The 24,339-nt window shown below is 39.3% G+C and overlaps 1 protein-coding gene across 1 annotated transcript in view; it reads right to left on the minus strand.

Annotated features, from left to right (window-relative positions):
* Positions 1-3,037: 3,037 nt before the first annotated feature.
* The window catches only part of PTCD3 (pentatricopeptide repeat domain 3), a 28,736-nt gene continuing 7,434 nt past the window's right edge, over positions 3,038-24,339 (minus strand). Inside the window, exons 5-24 of the mRNA XM_012644242.1 lie at positions 22,599-22,667; positions 21,678-21,782; positions 20,106-20,229; positions 18,107-18,222; positions 16,005-16,066; positions 14,959-15,046; positions 14,522-14,582; positions 14,148-14,233; positions 13,335-13,479; positions 12,402-12,452; positions 10,199-10,288; positions 9,869-9,897; positions 8,918-9,024; positions 8,078-8,156; positions 7,890-7,980; positions 7,339-7,424; positions 6,574-6,722; positions 4,929-4,970; positions 4,330-4,488; positions 3,038-3,669 (exon numbers count right to left, since the gene is read on the minus strand). Of these exons, the coding sequence (XP_012499696.1) occupies positions 3,591-3,669; positions 4,330-4,488; positions 4,929-4,970; positions 6,574-6,722; positions 7,339-7,424; positions 7,890-7,980; positions 8,078-8,156; positions 8,918-9,024; positions 9,869-9,897; positions 10,199-10,288; positions 12,402-12,452; positions 13,335-13,479; positions 14,148-14,233; positions 14,522-14,582; positions 14,959-15,046; positions 16,005-16,066; positions 18,107-18,222; positions 20,106-20,229; positions 21,678-21,782; positions 22,599-22,667 (1,818 nt within the window). The 3' untranslated portion in view covers positions 3,038-3,590. The remainder of the gene's footprint in view (positions 3,670-4,329; positions 4,489-4,928; positions 4,971-6,573; positions 6,723-7,338; positions 7,425-7,889; positions 7,981-8,077; positions 8,157-8,917; positions 9,025-9,868; positions 9,898-10,198; positions 10,289-12,401; positions 12,453-13,334; positions 13,480-14,147; positions 14,234-14,521; positions 14,583-14,958; positions 15,047-16,004; positions 16,067-18,106; positions 18,223-20,105; positions 20,230-21,677; positions 21,783-22,598; positions 22,668-24,339) is intronic.

Raw genomic sequence — 24,339 nt, forward strand, 5'->3', positions numbered from 1 at the left:
AACTTTTTTGACCGTGAACGGCAGTAAAAAGTTTACATCATGCTCTGGTACACTTGTGCATGTGTATCTACATGCACATATCTGTGTTGCAATATAAAAATACATCACAAATATGACACTACTACTTGTGATGTGTTTACATGCTCTGTTTTATTCTTGTTATCATGCCCAAAACTGATTTCAAACCCTGCAGTTTGAAAGACAAACACTACCCTATATAAAGCCAGTGACAGTACAATCTAACATCTTTTCCTCTAAGCCTAGTGCTTGGTATAGCATTTATACAGCAGCTAAGGATACCAGATGAGCAAGGTTTCAAAATCAGCAAAGCCTTTGCATAGAAGGTGGCATTCATTAAAATTCATTAAGCATTTACTAAGAAGTACCTAGGGCCAGATTTGAGTTGGAGTCTAAAGACATTTGGGATCTTTCAGTGCTGTCGAGCCTTTTGCTTGAATACTTTGATAGCTTTAAGTCCAATTTATTGTTAGAGTCCAGTGATATGTGGAACCAAAAACCGAGTTTCTGATTTCTACACATTGGTAATCTAACTCTGAGGCAACATTGAATGAATTTATTCCACATATTAGGACTCTTCCTTTTTCTCCTTGCCATTCCGTGGGAGTCCTTATTCCCATTTGCTTTTCTGGTACTCTGGTTTCTCCTGTTTTTTAAAAAGTTACTCAGAAATAGTTTTGCTATCCTCAGTTCCCACTATACAAAAGGCTCCTTTTAGATTTCCTGACATACGTTGCTTCCTGTTAGTGTTAATGCCAATGCCCGTCAGCTCTGGTGTCATTAAAGCAGCACATTCCCTTTTAATGCTACAGGGCTTTTCAACACTTGATTCTGGTTCTGATTGGATCGGGTTATAACTCATACCTTTCCTCCTTGTATCATTTTGTTTAAATTGTTGAAATGATGGCTAGGCGTGGTGGCTCAAGCCTGTAATCCTAGCACTCTGGGAGGCCGAGGCAGGAGGATTGCTTGAGCTCAGGAGTTGAAGACCAGCCTAAGAGCGAGACCCTGTCTCTACTAAAAATAGAAAAAATTAGCCGGGCATGGTGGCGCATGCCTGTAGTCCCAGCTACTCGGGAGGCTGAGGTAGGAGGATCACCTGAGCCCAGGAGTTTGAGGTTGCTGTGAGCTAGGCTGACGCCATAGCATTGTAGTCCAGGCAACAGAGTGAGACTGTGTCTCAAAGAAAAAAAAAAAACGTTGAGTTTCAGATCACAAATATATATTTTTCCTGTGTAAATTTTCCCCATTCAGCTGAGAAATGTTTGCTGATACTGTTCTGTGAGGGTGGGTCTTCAGAAACAAGGAGTTCTGTACCACTAAGAAACCACTTGTTAATGCCTTTTAGGGATGCAGTACTTGAATTGTATGGATGTGCAGGCAGTAGTGAGGAAGTAGATGGATAGCAGATACAGACTAATCAGGAGTAAAAGGAACACTGCAAAAAGGTCAACTTTAGAACTTTATAAGGGAAATCCATGTGCACAGGTTTATGAACAGAGGGTTGAGAATCAGAGGAGGTAAAAACTATTGGGGCTGGGCCTGGAGTAAGGTGATAAAATTGAGGGGACAGCTGAGACCAAAAGCAAAATTTAGAGGTTTATGACTTTGGCATAGAAAAACATCTTTTACTGATACTAGAGGCTAGACTGTGATGAAATAAACATTTATAGAGGAATTGGAGACTTAGCCTGTATGTAGGCCTTAATTTTTCTCAGAACCTCAAGGCAGTTATTTGCTCAGTGGGGGTTTGGAACATCTGTAGCACAAAACCACTGAGCTACAAATCCACTTTGAAAGTCCACCACAAACTCATTGACCATCGGATTTTACCGGTCAACTGTAGCTGCCTAGTAACATGATACGGCTCAGAGTTAGGGCTTGATAGGAAGAGGCATACTATGCGTCTAAGGATTGTACTGACAGCTAAGGCCAAGTGGGGCATCTACAAGTACTGATGAATGAGAGCAATAGGAAAGGGGCCGGTTAACCTTGCAGGCAACCAGGTTATCTTTGTAAACCAAGATTAATAACGGATTTACACTTTGTCCTTCTGTGAATTTTTTTTCTTTTTTTTGAGACAGGGTCTTGCTGTCTTGCCCCAGCTATAGTGCAGTGGTATCATCATAGCTCACTGCAACATCAAGCTCTTGTTCTCAAACCATCCTCCTGCCTCAGCCTCCCAAGTAGCTGGGACTATAGGAGAGCACCACCACACCTCACTAATCTATTTCTTGTACAGACAGGGTCTTAACTCTTGCTCAGGCTGGTCTTGAGCTCCTGAGCTCAAGTGATCCTCCCACCTTGTCCTCCCAGAGTGCTATAATTCCAGGGGTGAGCAACCGCGCCCAGCCCAAATTTGCTTTGATGTGGAGCAATGTGTGGATGCTTAAGAACCTAGTTACTATACTGGTATTTTATTTTTTTTTTATCCGTCAATTAGATGCCTTAACTGACATTCTAGAACACGTGAACCAGTTAGGTTTCCAAGGATGTATGACAATGGTAAATGCAGATGGGAACAACATTAACAAGTGTCAGTTACTACAGCATCTCATAAATGTCCACTCTGGCAGGGTAAAGATGAAATTGCTGATCTGGAGAACTCATAGGGTGCCTCAGTAAATCTGGGAGTCAAGTATGTGCAGAGCAGTCTGTGGAGGAAGCCCTTATGAAGGTGGGGATGCTCCTGCAGACCTCGAAAGTTCTTACTGGCTTCCAGCACCATTTAGAAGTCATGGTAGTAAGAGAAATGCTAAAAGTAGAAGTTCTCGACCAACTTAATTCCCAGCAATACACAATGATGTCCAGACTTTCCACATCGGTTTGTCATCACTAGCCCTCATTTTGACCACTAAAGAAGGTGCCAGCATACAGACAAACGAGGGAGCGATAAAAAACTCTGGAATGTTTTAGTTGGAAGACTATGGCAAAGGCTATATTAAAATAATGGAAATAACACACATGTACATTAATTACAAATTTTATTTACAGTCTTCATTTTATGAGTTGTGCAGCCTAAACTGTCATTATCCTGTTTAATTAATTTTAAGATGCATAATTTCACATATAAATATCCCAGAAATTAGACACTATTGACCCAACAGCAATTATGATGTAATTATAATTAGAGACTGTCTCTTCAGATGAAGGAAGGACCAGCAATGTAGCAGCACATCAGGCCCACAAAATCTTTAGTCCAGTGGCAGGGAGAGGGCAACTGCAAGCTGATGGCAGTATGAGGTCACCCAACACTACCTGAGGTATACAGAGCTTATCCTGACCACAAGAGCTACCGACCTCACTGCGTGTCTGAGAAATGAAAAGGACAGTGCTGTCGCTTAAATGGTAAGCCTCGAATGCTACAGTTAATAGATGGTTTAGCAAGTAGCAAGTTAGGAGCTTAATCTAACTAAACTGGTGTTGTATCAACTGTGTACTTCATAGTAACAAATTCACCAAATCTGTATCCTCTTATTTCTTTGTAACAGTGTTAAATATTAACATCCCAGTTCTCAAGTGTGATCCCAGCAGCTATGGTGAACCCATTACTGCTCCTGAATTTCCCACTTTCATTTGTCTTCATTGATGTCACTGTCACTGTCACTATCACTGTCGCTGGTCAGTGCAGTTAGGTTGCCCAGGGCTTCCCTGTAAGGAAAAGAAACTGGAGGGTTACACTGCAAATCAGCCGGAAGCTGGGGTTCTTGGTATATGACACTCACCTCTAATCTATCCGTTTTGAAATAGAAAAAGGGACCCTGCAGCTGCATGAAACTGTATTAAGAACAAAGGAAGCCCAGGTGCGATAGCTCACGCCTGTAATCCTAGCACTCCGGGAGGCCGAGGCAGGAGGAACCCTTGAGCTCAGGAGTTTCAAGACCAGCCTGAGCAAGAGTGAAACCCCGTCTCTATTGAAAATAGAAAAATTAGCCAGGTGCCATGCATGTGCCTGCAGTCCCAGCTACTTGGGAAGCTGAGGCAGGAGGATCCCTTCAGCGCAGGAGTTTGAGGTTGCAGCAAGCTATGAGGATGCCACTGCATTCCAGCTAAGGTGACAGAGTGAGACTCTGTCTCAAAAAAAAATTACAAAAAACCAAACAACAACAACAAAGGAAAAAGTTCCAATAGCCAAATCGATAGGCTTCCCTGACTTGTATGACAAATGAAATTGTCACTCAACTACTACATTCTGACTTTTTGTTAGGAAATATAGGGGACAGAAAGCTATAAACATGAATGGGCAGATGGACAAATGGTCTGTACCATTTTATAACCTTTCCCTATGGTGAGGACACAAGACCCACTTACTTTTGTTCCTGGTTGATTGCAAAGTCAGTCATTACTCTCTGGATGAGGCCCTCACAAATCGGTAAGCTGAAGGCACTTGCCAGCTTTACCACCTCAATGGCCTGCACAGGACTGTTAGACACTTTTGCACTGTCCATAAACTCATTCAGCAACTCATTTCTGTAGAAGAAGGGCAAAATGTGAACATTCTCCAACTAAGCCCCTAAACCCCTTCAGTCAAAGATTTAAAGGCAAGATCCAGTATAAATTCAGTAATAAAATCCTTAATAGAAGCTTTGGAGGCATGAAGTTAGACATGAAGTCTAACTTTAAAGGGCCAAAGAATTATGAACATTCATTCAACATGCCGTCACTGAGGATCTACTCAACATATATCCTATGTGTTGATAATTGAGCACTGATAAAAAACAGTGCTTACCTCAGGATGCCCTGGATGGTAGGAGAGACTGACAAACAAACAGGATTGCCCAAATGTGGTCGCTGAAGTATGTGAAGAAATTCCAATCACCCACAATGAGTCAAACCCATGGCAGCTACTTCCAGGCTGCACAGGGGGTGGGGGTGGAGGGGTGGGAGCAGGGCTGTTAATTTCAACTTACCTAGGGATCTTATTATGCTTTCTGAAAAGCCCCAACATTTTCCTGTTGAAGATGAGACAGGAGAAAGATCATAAATACTAACTAATAGAAAAACAAAGCAATCAGATAACTGTAGCTGTCCTAGCCCTGTTAGCTACTGAAGACACACATCGGTGGCCTCACTGGCTCCCAACTCTGTACATCACAATCACCTCAGGTGCTTAAAATCCCTCCCCACAAACTCCATATATCTATATTACAAGTTTCACAGGTAAATCTGATATACTGCCAGTGTTGAGAACTACTGGTACTGGTTGAGTATCCCTAATCTGAAAATCCGAAACGCTCCCCAATCTGAAACCTTTTGAATATGAACATGATGCTCAAAATTTCACAATTCCAAATTTTTAGACCAGGGATGCTGAACTGGTATGTATAATGCAAATATTCTGAAACCCAAAACACTTCTGGTCCCAAGCATTTCAGATAAGGGATACTCAAACCTGTATTTGTCCTCTTATATAGGATCATCTCTGTCCGCCCAGGGAGGGAATATATCCTACGTACAGTCGGGGGAGGCGTGGAACAGAGCATAGTCCGTTTCCCTCTCATAATTACGTTATGATGAGCAGGCTCAGATTGAGGCAACAGTCTCATGTAAGTGCTCACCATCAGCCTGCCACGTGCAGGACAAAGGAGAAACACATACATTCAGCTCCCATGACTCAGCTGAGGTCCGTACCCCTGCGCCAATCATCACAGCCTGATTATAGCACGTGTGTGCCAGCTAACACACACTTTGTTAACTAAGCTAACAAACAAATGCAAATGTCAAATGTTTCTGTCACCAGCAGCAGCACAGCTGCTAACAGGTCGTGTGCGTGTGAGCCACACCTGTAGACAAGTTGAGGCAGAAAGCCTTCATCTTTTGCTGAAGATAGTTAATAGCCACATATACTTTCTCATACAAGGAGCCACGCTTAAGTACCCCCAACTTACTGATTCAGCCCACACATATACAACACAGGATACAACAGAACCACCTGTGACTACCCCTACCAAAGTATCCTTCTGTCAACTTCTGGAAAAATGAATATGCATAAGGTCTCCATTCTAAAACACTAAAAATTAGCATGTGAATAAAGTGCTGATAAAAACATAAGCAGAATACAGTGGCACAAATCAAAGATGGGTGCTAGTCAAGGCCATGTTTAATAAATGCACTTAAACACAAGCTTCCAGAAATCCAAGTACAGAGCCTACATTTTAAGCTGAGGGGTAGAGTAGGAGGAGCACCCAAAAATGATGCTTCAATAACCCAAAAGACCAAAACATTTTCAAAACGTTTTTTTGATCATATTGTTCCACGTAAGTGGACAAATGAGGTTAAGTGACTTAATTGCCCACAGGAAGCAGAAAGGTCAGAAATGGAAAGAGAATTCTCAGCTCATTGGAACCACACCTTCTCTCAAGTACATTATGCATGTTGGTCTTCTTCTAAAAGTTTGCTTTTTAGCATTTCCCATCAAGTGTCTGTTATATATTCTAGTTTGACTCCTGATAAACTACATGTCATACAGCCAAATCGGAGAGTCTCTACCGACCTGGGTGAATGTTTTAGAGCCAATGTTTAGATCCTAATTTATACTTGTGGTATTGTACTCACCAGGCTTCCTGGGTTCTCCCAGCCCTTAAAAAGAGGACAGCTATACAGTTAAGAGGGATGGCAGGCCAATCCGGGGCAGCCTGTCTGGCATCCTGGCGTTCATATGTAGATTTGATATCAGCAGCACAGTCAGCAAACTCCACCTGAAGCTGAGAGGGTTTCAGAGTCAGCAAAATTGCCTAACTGGTTTAATGAGAATTTCAGTTCAGGGAGACTACCTACCATAGGACCATTAAAATTTTTGAGCCATCCATTTTACCATTTGAATATATCACGTGTGTATTCACGTGATATACAATACACAACTAATATGGTAAAAAGAAAAAAGGACCCTGTCCTGGGATAAATAATTTGATTAGTTAGCCACATCTTTCAAATTCAACTATGGGTTTTCTTTTTAGCTGGAAATTGTTTTTAAAAGTAAGCTGAAGACAGAGAAAAGCTAATTTCATGTTGCTTGCTTTGGACTACAGGAATGAGGGTGACTTTAGGAATGGTATTCTGCTAACAGCAAGATATGTTTAGATGTTTCATAACTTAAATCTGGTTTTGGGTGGCAGAACTCTCCACAATGATAGATGAAACCCAGGAAACTAATCTTTTTTCTTTTTATTTCAGCATATTATGGGGGTACAGATGTTTAGGTTACATATGTTGCCCTTACCCCCCCTCCCCCAAATCTTAAAGCATCTCAGTATTAGAAGATATATGAGTTAGTATATATCTAATAACAGTAACAAAACTTGAGTTTCAATACAGACCTACCTGTGGTGGGTGTTTATCCCTTGCCATGAGAATCAGGATCTCTTGCCTCAGTTCAGTGCGAAAAGTATGACCATATTCTTTACTATCTTGAAACAAAAAAGGAACACAGGAGTGATCACTACCATGTAATACCAATACTCTTTTTGGCTGGCTTTTGCCCAATGTCAGCTGTCAACCTTATTTTTTGGTGGGCAAAAATTAGTTGCTGAAATTATTTATTCCAGGTTTATCCAGGATTCCAGAAAACTGGCAGGATGACTCACAGTAAGAAAAAGTAAGAGTAGTGAAAGCCAATGCCAGTAACTGGTTCCCAGTCAAGTATTAAACACTGCTCCATATTGTAAGACACTGTTTTATAGTACTTGGAAGTTTTCAATGTTATTATGATTGTTTTTTTCAGATTTAGATTCTGCAATGGACAGGTTTGGATTTATGACAGGCCCATCCTCAGCAAACTCTGACCCTGATCCATTGCCTGGCCTCTGTGCCCTAGTTTGTTGCACAGTAGAAGAAAAAAAGAAAAAAAAAAAAACAAACAAAAAAACCCTAACCTTTCCAAATTTGAGGAATCATTTCTAGCCGATTGGCCACATCCAGTGCTTGGAGAAGATCTATCAATGTTTGGGAGTGGGGAAAGAAGACCTGATTAAGAGAAGAAATACATTTTTAAAGCACTAACCAGCAAAGATACCCACAAATTCATCTACAATGATAAATGACAAGTAATGAACCATCTTACTGAAGGTATCAGGTCCTTATACCACTTCAAGGTGACATCAATTTGTTCCATTAGACAAATTAAAGTGAAGAACTTAGAGCTGTCATGGAGAGAAAAAGTACAGTTAGTCTAAAATCCCTACGTGTAACAAGAGGAGAAATAATTAGTGAAATTATAGCATAGTTAGTTACATGATATGTTACAAAGAACTTTAAAATATCTACAAACAATTAAAGTTTCACAGGCCAGTGCTTGAACCAGAAGTTGCTAACCTGTGCTCAACTTCCCAATTAATACCATCTTACCCCCAACTGGTCATTTATGACTGCCGCCTCAGTACACTCTTAGGTCGTGGCAAGCAGGTACTAAATATTGTATTCATTTTAAAAACATTCAGTGTGAAGCAAGGATTTGGACAGACAGACAAAACAATCCTCACACACTTGTTAACGGATTACCTCCTTAAGTTCATGTTTTTATCTGCCTAAAAGCAAATCCATTAAGGGAACCTCTCTAGGCTCCAGTACTTTGATCTTTGAATATAAAAGCAAGGGGCTGGGATGAAATCTTTAGGGACTCACCCTGCTATAACCATTTGAAAATATAAGAGGACCATAAAGGAAAAAGATACGTAGATTTTTAAAGTGTTGCAAAGAAAAAAATCTCAAAGGATACAAATTAGACTTCCAAATCTAGCAGTTTTACCACGGCTTTAATTTCTAAGTGCTCAATTAACCTGTTAACTATTAAATCATGGGAATGCTGCCTGAATCCAGACTTGAGCTATAAAGGGCCACCAACAGCCTCCCACTTGCAGACTCTACTAATTAATGCAAAAGGATACATTTCCAACACACTCACTAATAGAAATTACGACGATGATCAGATCCAATCAATTTCCAGTTGTCTCCAGTGTTTAAAAGGCCATGTACTTGGTAAGCAAGGTCTAGATCTCTGAGAGATGAGCACTGAAAATTTGCAAGTATTAAGTATCACAGTGATATCCTTGTCAGCCAAAGAGCTGTTCATTACATAAAGAAAAAATGTAAAGTTCCTTGTGAAAATGCTGACTTAATTTACTATTGGTTGACAGCAAATAAGTTACAAGAAATTGGTGGTGGGGGGAAACAAACACCAAGTTTTCTTAAATTTTTAACAAAATTATTTTGATTTAGCAATTGTACCTTTAGAAAGTAATTGTACAAAAACACCTGGTCAAGCGCACAAAAGACACCTGGAATGCTCTGTCTACCACCACTGCACTAGCAAAAACTCCATAAAGTAACTAAAAACCACTCACAGAAGAGTTAAATTATAGTTCCTTCCTCCTATGAAATACTGGTTGCTGTCAACAAATAAAACACCATGGAAGTGTATCTGGGTGTACATACATTTGAGAAGCCAGAGAAAAAAACCTGGGAGGATACATACTAAATTATCCTTACGGAGTAGGATAATTTTTTTCACCTTAAAATTGCTTGAAATTTTTCCTACAATGAGCATGATAAAACAAAAAACTGAAATAAAAACCACTATCAATTTTAAAAGTTCCTAATATGAAATACTCTGAAAGCTTATTTGAGCAGAGGCATGAAAAAAGGCAATATATACAGTAAACACAGGGTAGGAATGTTATATGATTAAAAAGTATAGATTTTAGGGAAAGAAGGAAAACAAAAGCAAAGACATGAACAGAACTAAGAAGAAGTGAAAGAACCAAGGAGAACTCTCCAATTACAGATGAATTTTGGAAATGGATAGTAACCTTCTTCCAAAAAAGGAAAAAGAAGTTAAGTAAGAGATGGTACTTACAACTTTCATGGCTGACTGAAAAAACAAATCTGAAAATCAAAGTTCACAAGACCTTTGGTTACTATGGATAAAATATATTTTCAAGTCAGTAACATTAATAAAAATCCAACAAAACTGCTAAGGTATAAGATAAAGCTAAGGGAATCGACACTCAAGAAAGGAAGTATACACCAATGTGCCAGACATTTTGGCTTTCTCAGAATGATCACCCCAAATATTACTAAGCTAAAAGGAAACCCTGCCCTCATCACAAGGCCTCTAAATAACTGGCACTCAGGAAAACCAGCCCTGTCTTTAGAGGAGGAAAACACAAGCAATTTCTGAACATACCATCATCCAAGTCCTTTGGAGAAAATTTTTTTCCCATTAATTCATTCATTATATCATAGATGATCAGGGATGATCCTTTTGAAGGGCCTTCTACAGAACAAGAAAGTAAATGTGTTTTATCATGAATCTACTTCCTGTACTACCACCAAACTCACAGCATGTAGTACAAAGGGACACATTTCTCCTTCTTACATCTCCAGCCTAAAGCCTGGCACAGAGCTGGGCAGGGGGCCAATGTTTGCGAAAGGAATCACTGCACCCTGCAGAATCCAATTCTGTTAGATCTGTGACAAACATAGGTCTCTGTGCAGGTGCTCAGTCCCTTCCTTCTTCATTTCTTCACAAGCCAGACTCTGACTGGAGTGGGAGGCAGACACCAACACACACACACCCTCACCAAAGCATCATACTTAGAAAAAAAACATGTTTTCTGCTAGTAATCACTTGTGTTCCTTTAAACGTAATCAGAATGAGAAGGCCAAGAAAAAGGAAACCAGAGAATTGATGGGGGCAGTTCTTAAAAATCACACGAGCTGAACACTAACAGGTCAGAAAATCCACCTACATTCACCTATGTTATTCCTAGTCAAATACTTATCTATACTCCCTTCCTGACCTTTTGTACATGTAAGTGATAACATAGTTATAATGATAGCACAGATATATTTTCACAATTTCCTCAAGCATGTTTCCATTTGCTAACCTTCCTAATGATTTTATTAGTTACATAATATTCTAGTTTATATGTATTATTTCTATGTTATTTTAAGTGCTCCCCTTCAGGTAAATTCCTAGAAATTATTATGGCAGACAGCCAATTTACATACATAAGACAAACCCACACTCCTTCCCCCACCCTAGTCCACATGGTCATGGCTACTATTTAGGAAATACAAGTACCTTTCACTTTGGTTAGCACCGAACCAAAGTGATACATGATAGTATGAGGAAAGGAATAGAATTTGAGGTCAGATATACTAATTTCACCACAATCTCATAAAGTTTTAAAGGATCTAGTTATCATGGAAACTGCTTATCTGTTTCCAAGATAAAATCAGTCACCTGTTTGGTTTTTTCACTAAAAAGATAATTAAAAAACAAAACAAAAAACTTTCCTATATAGGTGAGGATGTGGATTCTGCAAAATTAGCCCTTCGAACCAGAGAATCAAGTTTCTACCTATAGTTCTTATAGTCTATCAGGAGAAGGAATGAAGAGAACTGTCACTTCTGAACCCGAGGGTACTTTCATAGGCTGGGGGCAAAGAGGTAAGAACCAACAGATTCTGAGTGCCTACCGTATGCCTTCCAAGCATGGTACCAGCCACTGTTGTGTTATTTATTTAATCACCACACCCTGATATGATTACTCAGATAGGTATCCAATCCCTTTGACACAGCTGGTAAATATATGGTCTAGCTGAAATTTCAGCTCAGGTGTGCCTTGCTCCAATGCCCATTCTACAGAGCACAGCTCTAACTGGAACTGACAAAAGTGGGTGACAAATGGAGCCTCAAGGTCCTCCCAAAAGGCTTCACAATTAATTCAACCTTCCTCCAGAGTGGTACTGTCCACTAACTTTCTGAGAAGATGGAAATGTTCTATATCTGCATCATTCAGTATGGGAGTCACTAGCCACGTGGTTACTAAGCACCAATACAAAAAAAAAAAAAATTTTTTTTTTTTTACTTAATATTTTTTAGAGACAAGAGTCTCATTCTATCACACAGACTAGAGTGCAGTGGTGTGATCATAGCTCACTATAACCTCAAACTCCTGGCCTCAAGCCATTCTCCCGTCTTGGCCTCCCAAAGTGCTGGGATTATAGGCATGAGCCACTGCGCCTGGCCTATTTTACTTAATTTCATTAGGTAATCGCATATTAAGTAAAATTCCATTGGCTAATGGCATAGCTCTGGAGAACAAAAGGAACTTCAAACTGAAATACCTTCTGTCCATTCCTATTTGTACACCAAAATTGCTAGTACATTTTATAACCCTCTCCCTTCCAGCTCAAGTTTTATATCAAAAACAAGATTACTACTCTCGAGTATAGCTTTTTGCTCAGGCTGTACATGTTAATTTATGAATTCTCTTTTCTTAATTCATATGCAGAGAAAGTAACTTGCAACAATTAATCACATAAATTCAAGGAAGTGGTCAATTTTCTACATAAATTAATACAATTTAAGGCCATACATACCTTGTTGATAAAACAGCTGAATAATATGGTGATATGTTGCAAGCGAGGGTTCTCAAATTACCAGGTAGATGGAAAGAATAAGAAATAAAGTAAAAACACAGCAATCTAAAATATAGCTTAGTGAGGCACACTGAATTAAAAACCTACTAATGTTACTATTTAAGCAAAAGATGCATTTCTATTCCTTTGAATAAAAATATTTTTTAGCTCACCTAATTAATGTAAAGGTGAAAAATTATCATAAAGATTATATCACTTTCACAAAGTCAAAATACCTATTACCAATAAGATTCTTCATTGAGAACAGTAAAGCATATTGTAGTGAACTGACTTCCAAAGCAACCTTCGATAAATAATTAATGAAAAATATACAACAGTTCACTTCCTTTTTTTTTTTTTGAGACAGGGTCTCCCTCTGTTGCCAGGGCAAGAGTGCAGTGGTGTCATCATAGCTCACAACCTCAAACTCCTGGGCTCAAGGGATCCTCTTGCCTCAGCCTCCCAAGTAGCTGGGCCTATAGGCGAGCAACACGATGCCCAGATAATTTTTCTATTTTTTTGTAGAGACGGGGGTCTCGCTCAGGCTAAAAATACACAACATACAAGCACACGCTTGGGTTCAAATACCTAATTATGCTAGAAAAATGTCAAGAAATTTAAAACTAGGTAACTCGAAGTGATCAACTCTCATAATCAAAAGACCCATTAAAATGTGCCTAAAATACTAAAAGAATACTCTAATTTTCTGTAAAGAACATGAAGATGATAAAGGCGCTTCCACAATAAGTTGATGTAATTAAGTTTACCAGATGTGGAAAGGAAATTTCTAACATATGTAAACAGCAAAAGAATTTACATGTCTCATTCGCTTATGTGGCCCTGAAATGTCTGGTCAGAAGGGTCTTCAGTGAGGACCCCAAGATGCACCCTCACCTATTCCGACGGCTTTCATTTCACGTAAGGTCCGTAAGGCTGGCACTCTTGCAAGTACATAAAATCTTCGGAGACATTTCAGAATGGTATTAAAAGTCTGCAGATTTGGTTTTACCTTCTGTGCAACCATTTGTTTCAGTAGCTCCTAGTTAAATCAAGAGCAAGCAGTTTTTATGCCTGGGTAGACAGTTTGCCCTACAATCTGTATTTCATACAAAAAGAGAGGATTTAGCTTTCTTGCTATGTCTACAGCAGGTTAGTAACTATATCTTTATTTTAAGAATTGCTTATTAATTAGGACCAGTGATTCTGCCTTTTAGAGAAGCCCCCAAATCAATCATCCACCCTACTTGATGAAGGTGTCCAACTGTCCTCACTCCTCTACCTATGAGAGCTTTCCAAGAAAAGACTCAAGCAAAACATTAGACCAGGATACAAAACATGTTTCTATTCCTAAGTTACCAGACAAGAGTCCATCCAGCAATTTCAATTTTTTGAACTTCATGATAGGAACTTCACAATAAATATGTGTGACTTTTGTAACAGAAAAATTGTTACGAGAAATACATGAATAAAGCAACCCAGGTCTTCCAGAATTCTAGCTATATGCTCTGGGTCAAGTAACTTTTTCTTTTCATGTGTCTGACACAGCTACTTAACCTATAAGGCTGCTGGAAGGGTGGTTTAACAGGTAACTGCTATGCAGTGACTGTCATATAGATAGATACTCAATGAATGCTGTCTTTCCCCAGTGTATTTCTGGTAAAGGACATTTAAGGCCTATTAAAAGATAAACTGAGAGTTTCTCCTTACCAGTGTACTATTCCATTTTTCCTCAAAATTCTCATCCATCCTCCATATTGTTGCTTCAATCAATGCATTGAATGTGTATACATCAGCTGTAAAAGAGTAAAATAACAAAATTTGAGGTTGAAGATTAACCCCTAAATAGCTGAGTTTAAGGCAAAGTGGTCATTCCTATATGTCTCTTGGCTAATCACCACATTCCACAAAACTGGAAAACAACTCCCCTCTCTAAATCTTTCCTCCTGCTTCAGTCACCAATGTCACAGGAAACAGTAAAATGTAGACCAATGATTGAGGAAAGATCCAAAGACTTTACAGATTCTTCAGAGAAGGAAAGAAAAGGAGAGAGGGATGGAGGGAAGTTCTCAAAACAAACTCACCATGGAGTCTGTTGTTTAATAATTCAGTGTACAAGTTTAACGCCTGCTCATAAGCTCGGTGCTGGAAAAGGAAAAATTAAGCATCATCAAATTCATTCAAGTATTTGCATATCTACTGTTCTAGGGTTTGGAAATAGAGCAGTAAACAAAACAGACCAGGCTCTTTTCTTGTGAAGCTTATACTCTAGTGCAGTGGTCTTCTACCCAGGGGACACTGGGTAATACCTGAACATATTTTTTTTAGTTGTCACGCTGAGGATGGGAGAGAGTATACTATTCATATCCAGTGAGTAGAGGCCAGGGAGCTCCTAAACATCCTACAACGCACAGGACAACCCCCTACAACAAATTATGTGACCCAAAATGTTCGTAGTTCTGAGGCTGAAAAACCCTGACTTAGTGGAAATTAAAGATAAAAATAAGTAAAACAAAGGTACCTTCACCATTCCTCGGATCATTGTGCAGTAGGAATATGCATTTTTCTCTGGCATCAGAGCAAAGATTCTCTCAGCATTGTTTTTTGCTCTAGACGCAAGAGAGTAAACCTGAGTCAGGGAAACAGGAAAAACCAATAATAGCTACCACCATTCACTAGCAGCTTATAATGTTCCAGACAGTGTGCTAAACACTTTATGCATATTTCAAATAATTCTTACCACCCAGAAAAGGAGACATGGTTATCATTATTTTGAAAATGGGGAAAAAAATCGAGGCTGAAAGACCAGGGCTTTGCAGTTATATGACAGAATCAGAATTGAAAAGGAAATGTTTATGCACAAGTAATGAATACCCATGGTATTAAAACAAAAAGCAAACTGTAGGGCAGAGAGGTGGTTCATGCCTGTAATCCTAGCACTGAGAGAGGCCAAGGCAGGCAGATCATTTGAGCTCAGGAGTTTGAGATCAGCCTGAGCAAGAGCGAGGCCCCATCTCTATTAAAAATAGAAAGAAATTAGCTGGACAACTAAAAATATATAGAAAAAATTAGCTGGGCATGATGGCACATGCCTGCAGTCCCAACTACTCAGCAGGCTGAGGCAGAAGGATTGCTTGAGCCCAGGAGTTTGAGGTTGCTGTGAGCTAGGCTGACGCTACAGCACTCTAGCCCGGGCAACAGAGTGAGACTCTGTCTCAAAAAAAAAAAAACCAAAATCTTTCAGAATTAGAAGTACATATTCCAAGGCAGCATTGCTGATGAAACTACCAAAGGAATCATACCATGTCGAGGTTGTGCTGACTGGGAAAAAAGAAAATCAAGCACCAACCTCTAAATATAATAGATTCTTGTGCTGCTGGCTGGAGTTTAAGACCTTACAATTAAAGGTCTAAATGCATATGAATACGAATTGTGAAACTTATAATGCACAATAAAAACAGACTATTTTAGAACATCTTAGGATTACGTCTTCTTCAGGGAGTGATGGGACATATTCCATGTACCATAAAAAACTGTAATACAAGGTTCTAATTATGTGTAATATACCTCCATGTAACTCCAGATTGATGACCAGCCTTCTTCCTAGATTTCTTGTTACTTTCCTCTTCCTCGAATGAAACACCATTAAGAGAAATAAAAGACAATGGAATGCATTCTCCCAGTCAGACTACTCAAAATCAAAAGGGTAAAGGGAACTCAGAAAAAAATAAAGAAAATATAGATCCAGCAAAAGGCAAAGAGGAAGCCCAGTAAATACGTACACATTTATATTTAACTTCTTAAGTATAAATCAGTGAATTCACAGATTTTGAAAAGCAAAGTTGGCCCTTAAAGCAACAGTGACGACCTGAAGGTGAGATGAAGCTAGTGCCCTGTAAAGCCTGGCCCACAGGTATAAACTGGAAAACCAAACACGGCTTGCTTCTTCAAAGCCTACATCTGGCCTGATCCACAAAGAAATACTGTTCATTATTAGAGTGAAAGCAAGAAAAGACAACATATAGCTAATGTCTAACACTAATCGGAACAAACCACAACTTTTTAAAAGACTAAAGTCTTGTCCTGTATTTATAAACCAAGCTGCTGCAGAGAGACAGGGTTGGTTGGCACTGCAGAGGTCAGTGTTGGGTCTGCAGCCTACTGCCTCAAGAATTGGGGATGGAGAGGCAGAGGGCCAGCTAGGCCAGGGCTTCAGGAGAAGATGCTCTGGAAAGCAAGGTGTGACTGCAACCCACTCCCTATGCACTTCAATTAAAAGACTTAAGGTTTTCTGTATATAAAAAATCCACATTTTGGCCGGGCGCGGTGGCTCACGCCTGTAATCCTAGCTCTCTGGGAGGCCGAGGCGGGCGGATCATTTGAGCTCAGGAGTTCGAAACCAGCCTGAGCAAGAGCGAGACCCCGTCTCTACTAAAAATAGAAAGAAATTAATTGGACAACTAAAAATATATAGAAAAAATTAGCCGGGCATGGTGGCGCATGCCTGTAATCCCAGCTACTAGGGAGGCTGAGGCAGTAGGATCGCTTGAGCCCAGGAGTGTGAGGTTGCTGTGAGCTAGGCTGACGCCACGGCACTCTAGCCGGGGCAACACAGTGAGACTCTGTCTCAAAAAAAAAAAAAAAAAAAAAAAATCCACATTTAGTGGAGAAAAATGAGAAAAGATATAAAGAAAAATACCCATAATAATCCCATTATCCAGAGATAAACACCTTTTAAATTTTTTCTTATGCATATGAAAAAACATTTTTACAAAAATAGAATATGTATTTATTACTGTATAACCTTTTCCCTACTTATACATGCTAAATCTTTCCACACCCAAATAGATCTACACTAGTGCACTCAATAGCTACAAGACACTCTTTTACCATAATTTGATCTACTATTGAACATCTAGACTGTTTTCAACATTTTTGCCATTTATAAGTACAAATACTTCTTTGTCTCTGTTCATCCGATGCAAAGGATTCCTTGGGACCTTATTTCTAGAAGTAAATTCTAGAGTTGAGATAGGCTATGACTCAACAAACAGGTGGCTCCTGGCACACCACTATTCTGTACCCTCAGCCTAGCATGCTCCCTCCTCTCTGCCTATGTATGTATGAATTTTTGATGGGGCCCAGGCAAAGGAGTCTTTCCTTGGCCATTACAAATCATGTTGTCACTGTGAGAGAGAGGCAGCCTTAAACATTTCTGATCAAAGCATTGCCTGAATAGGAGGTAGGCAAAGACAAGATATTTCTTAAAAGGAACCAGGGTTAATTTAAATTATTAAAAATCTTTCTCTTCCTCCTGCACCAACTTTTTATCAAGGCTATCATACCACACCACACCACATCTCAGTACAAATCTCTTACTACTACCCTGACACATGACACAAGAACCCATCTTATTTTCAGAAAGCATTACTTCTACGGGGGAGGGGGGAGGAGGGGATGGGTATATGCATACACAAAGAGTGCGATGCGCACCATCCCAGGGATGGACACGCTTGAAGCTCGGACTTTGGGAGGGGGCAAGGGCAACATACGTAACCTAAACATCTGTACCCCCATAATATGCTGAAATAAAATAAAAATAAAAATAAAGAAAGTATTACTTCTAAAAGATACTTAAAAAAAAAAAAATCAATGCCAAAAGTAGTTACCAGTTCTTCTGACTGTTCAGTTTGCTGAAACTGATAATTAGTTGAGGGCTCTTGGTCACCATAGTAACACAATAAATCCAAGAGATTATTTGTTGTTTTAAGAGAGACAGTGGTTCCTGTGGGTAAGTGAAACAGAAAAGAAACCTTGAAACACTCAAGAACTAAAGCCTGTTAGATTAAAATTCTTTGCTTTTTCTATTATCTGTGGCTTTGCTGATAACATACTTAATATCATCTACCACTTTTTCAACTGAGGACTATGTACCCAACATCAACTTAAAACACCTGGAGTGATGCATACAGGGACACAATCCCTATTACCTGTGCGGTTTGACATAGAAGATTAAAATACAAGACGAAGTTTGACCCTGTGAACACTTAATTTATGTGATCATATCCTTAGAGAAACTATCTCATGATTTTGTTTATCACCTTTAAACTGAACACTATAAAATATCCTCACTTAGTTCCCTTGGCCCAGGTCCATTTGGACAAACATAAGTAGAATGATTCCATTTGGATCCAGACCTTCACTAAAATCGTCCCTAAAAATAGTAGCATAATTGTCTAACTATAGCCTTTTAAAAATTATCTTTCAAAACATTATGCTCCCATTCTGACACTCATTAAAAAGAGGGGAAAAAAGGGCACAGGAAGGAAAAAAAGTATGAGATATAATCTACTGTTTTAAAAGAAAAGTAAGTACATCGTTCTAAACAATGCATGGTGATAAATAAAAATGCCCATCAGGAAATTTAAAAGCCCAGAAAGAAAGCACAGCACAGTGAACAGGGCACAGGCTATGGAGTGCAACTCAACTGGGTCATACTGTCTCAGAGTCTCAGAGTTGTGAGACCTGGAAAATTACCTAATAGTTTCCTTTATAAGATTACTATAAAACAAACCAACTTATAAGGTATTATAGAGTTAAACTGAGTATGTATGTGAAATACCTTAGCGGAGTGTTTGCCAATTGCTAGGGGCTTAACAATGAAACTGTCTATGATCCCTTCCCTGGTGTGTTAGCTCACTGTTACTGAGCTATGGTTCTGACACCTGTCTTTATTGAATGTACATATCTACACCACAAAGTGGGTAAAACTAGAAAAAGACAAGCTTTAACACTGAGAACTTGAATGCAGACTCATACCAGATGTTGATTATATTCAAGAAGCAGAGGGGAAAGCCTCACTAAATTATAATATGCTACCATCATCCAGTTGTCCATCTGATGCTATACTAGGCTGCATACCAAAATTCTCAAACATAGCTTTCTGCAAATGTTTGTATTCAAGTGTATACTGAGTAATTCAGTCCAGTTTCCATCTCTTCCATGTTTAGCTGATTTTTATCTTAAATCACCAAACAGCATTCTAGAGTCCCAAAAACTTAAACAATGCCAGCTGCCTTTGATGTTGCTGTCCATATATTCTCACGATGGCTTATTAGCCGTGCTTTCTAGATGTGTATACCTGGAGGTTCATCACCTCTAATTCAGAGAGCCACAGGATTTTACAGCTAGCAGCTCTGAGGAATTAGGTAACTTTCTGAAGGCTATGGAACAATTAGTGTCAGAGCTGGCACTAGTATCAAAGCCCCTGAATCCAGTTTAGTGCTCTTTCCTTTTTTCAATATTTCTTTCTTATCTGTTGTGGTCCTGCCTTCCAAACATACTTAAAGAGTACAGGAAATTTGAATACATTATGTACACATCTAACATTAAAAAGGGAAGGTAAGGAAGAATGATTATATAATTTCTCTGCCAGTGGTACAGCACAATAAACTAACAAAGTTGCAATTCTATCTCATCTATTATTTTAAAGTGAAGCGAAAGTAGAACATGAAATATTATTAAACTATTGAAAATATAAACAAGACAGCCATCACGCAGAGTAAGTATAGTAGTACTTGTAACTTTTACTCAAAACTTTCTGGATCGTATAACTGTGGCCCACTTCAAGGTTATGTTCCTAGAGCAGCTTTAATCGAACTTAGTCACCTGCTTGCAAAAGCTGATCAAACATGTCCACAGAGGCTTTGACTTTTTTGAGCTTGATTCGTTCCTTTAGGGCAGCTTCACTCACTTCTTCAATCTGAGGTTCAAAGTACTCAGGCATTAAACACTACGAAAACAAGACGGTTAAAGTTACTACAAGCAGGTAAAGGTGAAGGGATGACTGAGCAGAACAAAATTTTTACCACTAACACACCAAAATAAAACTTCATCATTCCAATTCATGTTCCTGTACCAGATACTATTTATCATTTTAACATGACTGTTTTTGTAGAGAATCTAACTAAAAATATTAAGAAATGACAAAAAAAAGTTCCCCAGTCTTTGAGACAAGAAGATTATTTAGCTATCTCCTAGCTTGACAAGAATTTAAAAGTACCCAACATAAATATTTAATCCATATCTGAACATCCCTACTTCCAAATAAATTCCCCAACTTCAAGCTGAACTTACTATTTTTTCCCCTGCTAAAACCATTTTTCCTTCTTTACACCAACCATCTTGGCAAAAGGTGTCAGAGGGCACCCAGTTTCCAAAGGGAGAAACATTTTTCATCCTTAATGCTGCTTTTCCTCTAAACATCTAATACTACTCAAGGTATTTTAACACCTTCACTAATTCATTCAAATACTTTTGAATGCCTACTACTTTACTCCAGGCACCTAAGCTAGGCACTTGAGGATACAGAGATGAAAGGCATTCTCTATGCTAAGGGTGCTCACGATCTAATGGAGAAAGCAGATAAGGAAATCATTATAAGACAGTGTGAACAGTGCTGCCCACTGGATACTGGGGACTCTTGGAAGGCTTCAAGCAGAGTGACCTTGGAGCTATGCACAGGAAAATAACTGTTAGTCAAAAACATAAAGGGGAAAGCATAGGCTAACAAATGATTATTCTATCACTGCCATTGTCTTAGTTCAGGATTTTAGTATTTTTTTCTTTATGTACACAATGGAGCTGGCTTTCTAACCCATAACTAGGAGTTGCAGCATGAGAATAAGAAGGGTGCAACTGGGTGTGAGTTTTCGGAAAAAGGGAGCTAGGAGGGTAAGGGAGTGGTTTTAGACATGGTGAGTATGAGGTTAGTATTTCCACTAATAAACTCAGAAGGGCAGACACACATCGTTTTGCTCGCCACTGTATTGCCAGCACTAAGCACAATGCCTACCACAAAGCAGGCCCTGCATATGTGCTCACTATATCACTGCATGACTACGGAACAAAGAAGTAGTTGAAATAGTTTGGAGTTCAGAGCAGAGGAATCTAAGCTAGATATACAAGAAAGGTAAAAGGTAAGGTAAAAGGTAAAAAGGTAAAAATCCAACAATGTAGTGTCACAGAAACTAAATATGGAAAATATAAAACAAGGGCGAATACATTCAAAAGGCATTGTCAACGGTTAGTGTGAGCAAAGACCACTCCTCACTTTGATAGGCTGTTCATCCAAATATTGAGGGTATTCAAACGGCTACTTAAATATTAGGTATGAAAGGCTGATTTAATTTACATTTATATAGTATTAAGTAAAAAAAAAAATCAACTACCTCTCCTTACCGGTATATGAGGTTCAGCTACATCCTTCTGAAAATATTTGGGATGTGAATTAATAATAAACTTTGCTGCATTCTCCCCAGACTTCTTTGCCAATAAAAATGAACGCTATATAAAGAAAAAGATTTAGATACAAATTGGTATTTACATGTAATTTAGACTCAAGCAACATCAAAGTTATACCCTCAGCAAGAATTATTATTCTCCCCTCACAAACAAGAATGCAATACACAAAATTCCAATTAGAAATTAAATTACAGGCTGGGTATGGTGGCTCATGCCTATAATCCTATCACTTTGGGAGGCTGAAGTTGGAGGATCACTAGAGGCCAGGAGTTCAAAACCAGCCTGAGCAAGAGCAAGACCCCATCGCCACAAAACAAATATTAATAGAAAAATTAGCCAGGTGTGGTGGCACACGTCTGTAGTCCCAGCTACCTAGAAGGCTGAGGCAGGAGGATCACTCTAGCCCAGGAGTTTGAGGTTGCAGTGAGCTATGATGACACCTCTAGCTCTAGCCTGGGAAACAGAGCAAGACTCTATCTCAAAAAAAAAAAAAAAGGAAATTAAATTAACAGTATACCCTACCTTTTCTACTGAGTGACATAATTTTAGGTCATGTCTTATGTATACCTTTAAGTATATAAAAAACAACATATTTAAACTGAGTGGGTCACTCCATTGTATTAAAAAAAAAAAAAAAAAAGCTGTAAGTATTAAAAACCGAAACCCCTCTCCCTCTTCACAGATAGTATGTAGATCTTTTTGATAAAAGTAGTAAAGGCTTCACAAAGCCTATCAATTCATCTATCAGTGTCTGTAAACTTTCCAAAGGTTTTTACAACTATATTATATAGGTATCCTTGTACACTAACCAGCAAGATAAAAAAAATAATACTAGTAAAGTTACATGAAAATACTCACAGATTCCAGAGAGGATGTTGGTATAAGGTAAGGATCATCTTGAAATGAGTAAGGTAGAGCTGTGGTGTCCTGTGGAAAAGACACAGAAATCTTTTCAGCTAGATTTTTATTAAGAGGATCTTCTGAGTTTGGCTGATAACCAAAATTCTATAAAATAAGCTTTAATTATGTATGTAACATATATGCAGAAATATGTATTTATGTGCATGCATATATATTTATATATGTATATACGAAAAGAGAGAGACGGAAGACACATACTATTACACATACTGTACTCTCAGCTCTGCCATGACTCGCCCACAATTATGCAAAACTTAAAGCAAACAATGGCTCAAACTGCCCTATGGCTGCTGCTTAAGATTTGAGTCTGCTATCACTGGGGACTACTGCTGTTTTAAACTCTGAATTAACTAGTCCTGGCACCAGTATCCTGGAACAGGATTTCCTTCAAAGTATGGTCACTATCCATCCATGCACAACTTCATCCTAGAATCCCTCCTCTAAATACTACTGAGCCATCTCAGGAGGGTGAACAGCAGCTTCTCCCGTGTCCTGTTACCCAAGGTTCTGTACTTCTTAAAATTGTTCTAAAATTGCTCCCTAACCCTGAGCATAATCAATTCCCCAGCACCACCAGGGGCCCCACTTAGAACTGCCCCAGAATTATTTCCTCTATTCCTCTCCTCTGCACCCCCTACCTGGGCCTTCTACGGCCTTTGTTCCACAGTAAAAACTCTCCCTGTCTCCTGAATTTCTTCTGACCGTGCCCTTGATGCCTTGTCTTTAAACTAACTTGGACTTCCTGGGGGCAGAGGTTCCCTGCAGCTTTCAGGGGAAAGTTGCTCCGACCTGGAAACTGGAGGCGCTATTTTTTTCGTTGTCCTAGCTTTCTGCTGCCACTTTCCAAACCCCATCCCTCTAGCCCACCACACTCCTCAGGTGAGGCTCATTTCATTTGGTTATACCACTCTCTACCAAGACGTGGTGAGTATGGAAGGTGAGCCTGAAATGGCAGCCGCAGGCTGACTGTCATGGACTACTCCCAGATTACACTCAAACTGTTGCTTGTCTCTGGCTCTGCTTCTCTCCATCACCTTTCAGATCTGTTGGGGCCTCTAGTTTTGGCGACATACTGAACTCTTACATTAGACTCCTTCTTCCTATCTGCCTCCCAATTTCCCTCTCTCAGTGACTTCCAAGTCCTCCACAGTCTGTGAGATACAACCTCTCTCGTCTAGCCCTGTGGCTCAGACACCTCAAACCAAGCTTGTCTGAACCTCCCTGACACAGCTACTCACCCCTCTATCATTATTTCAGTGAATGGCAAAGATCACTCTGTAGTCCAACCCAAAAATACTCTCCCATTACTTCCATTCAACTAACCTGTCATCAGCTTCAGCCAACTCAGCTCCTTGACCTCCCCTACCTACTCTATTCTCTCTTATCCCAACTGCCACTGTCTTAGTTCAGTGTCTTTCTTATTCATTCATCCAATATTTACTGAATGCCTCACATGTGCCAGGGATTATTCCAACAGGCAAACATCCCTGCCCTTTCACATAGCTTGCAATCTAGTGAGAAATAAATCTCTAGAAGATAAAACAAATAAGTAACACCAGGAAGAAGGCAAAGCAAACATTAAAGCCGAGGCAGATGCATGCCTTCTGAGAAACTGAGAAATAGCTGGGAGATCAGTGTAGGTAGAGTTAGCAAGTAACACAGAAGCAGATGTGGCCAG

This window comes from Propithecus coquereli, unplaced genomic scaffold (assembly GCF_000956105.1).
Source record: "Propithecus coquereli isolate 6110/MARCELLA unplaced genomic scaffold, Pcoq_1.0 Scaffold208, whole genome shotgun sequence".
In the NCBI taxonomy this organism is placed as follows: domain Eukaryota; kingdom Metazoa; phylum Chordata; class Mammalia; order Primates; family Indriidae; genus Propithecus; species Propithecus coquereli.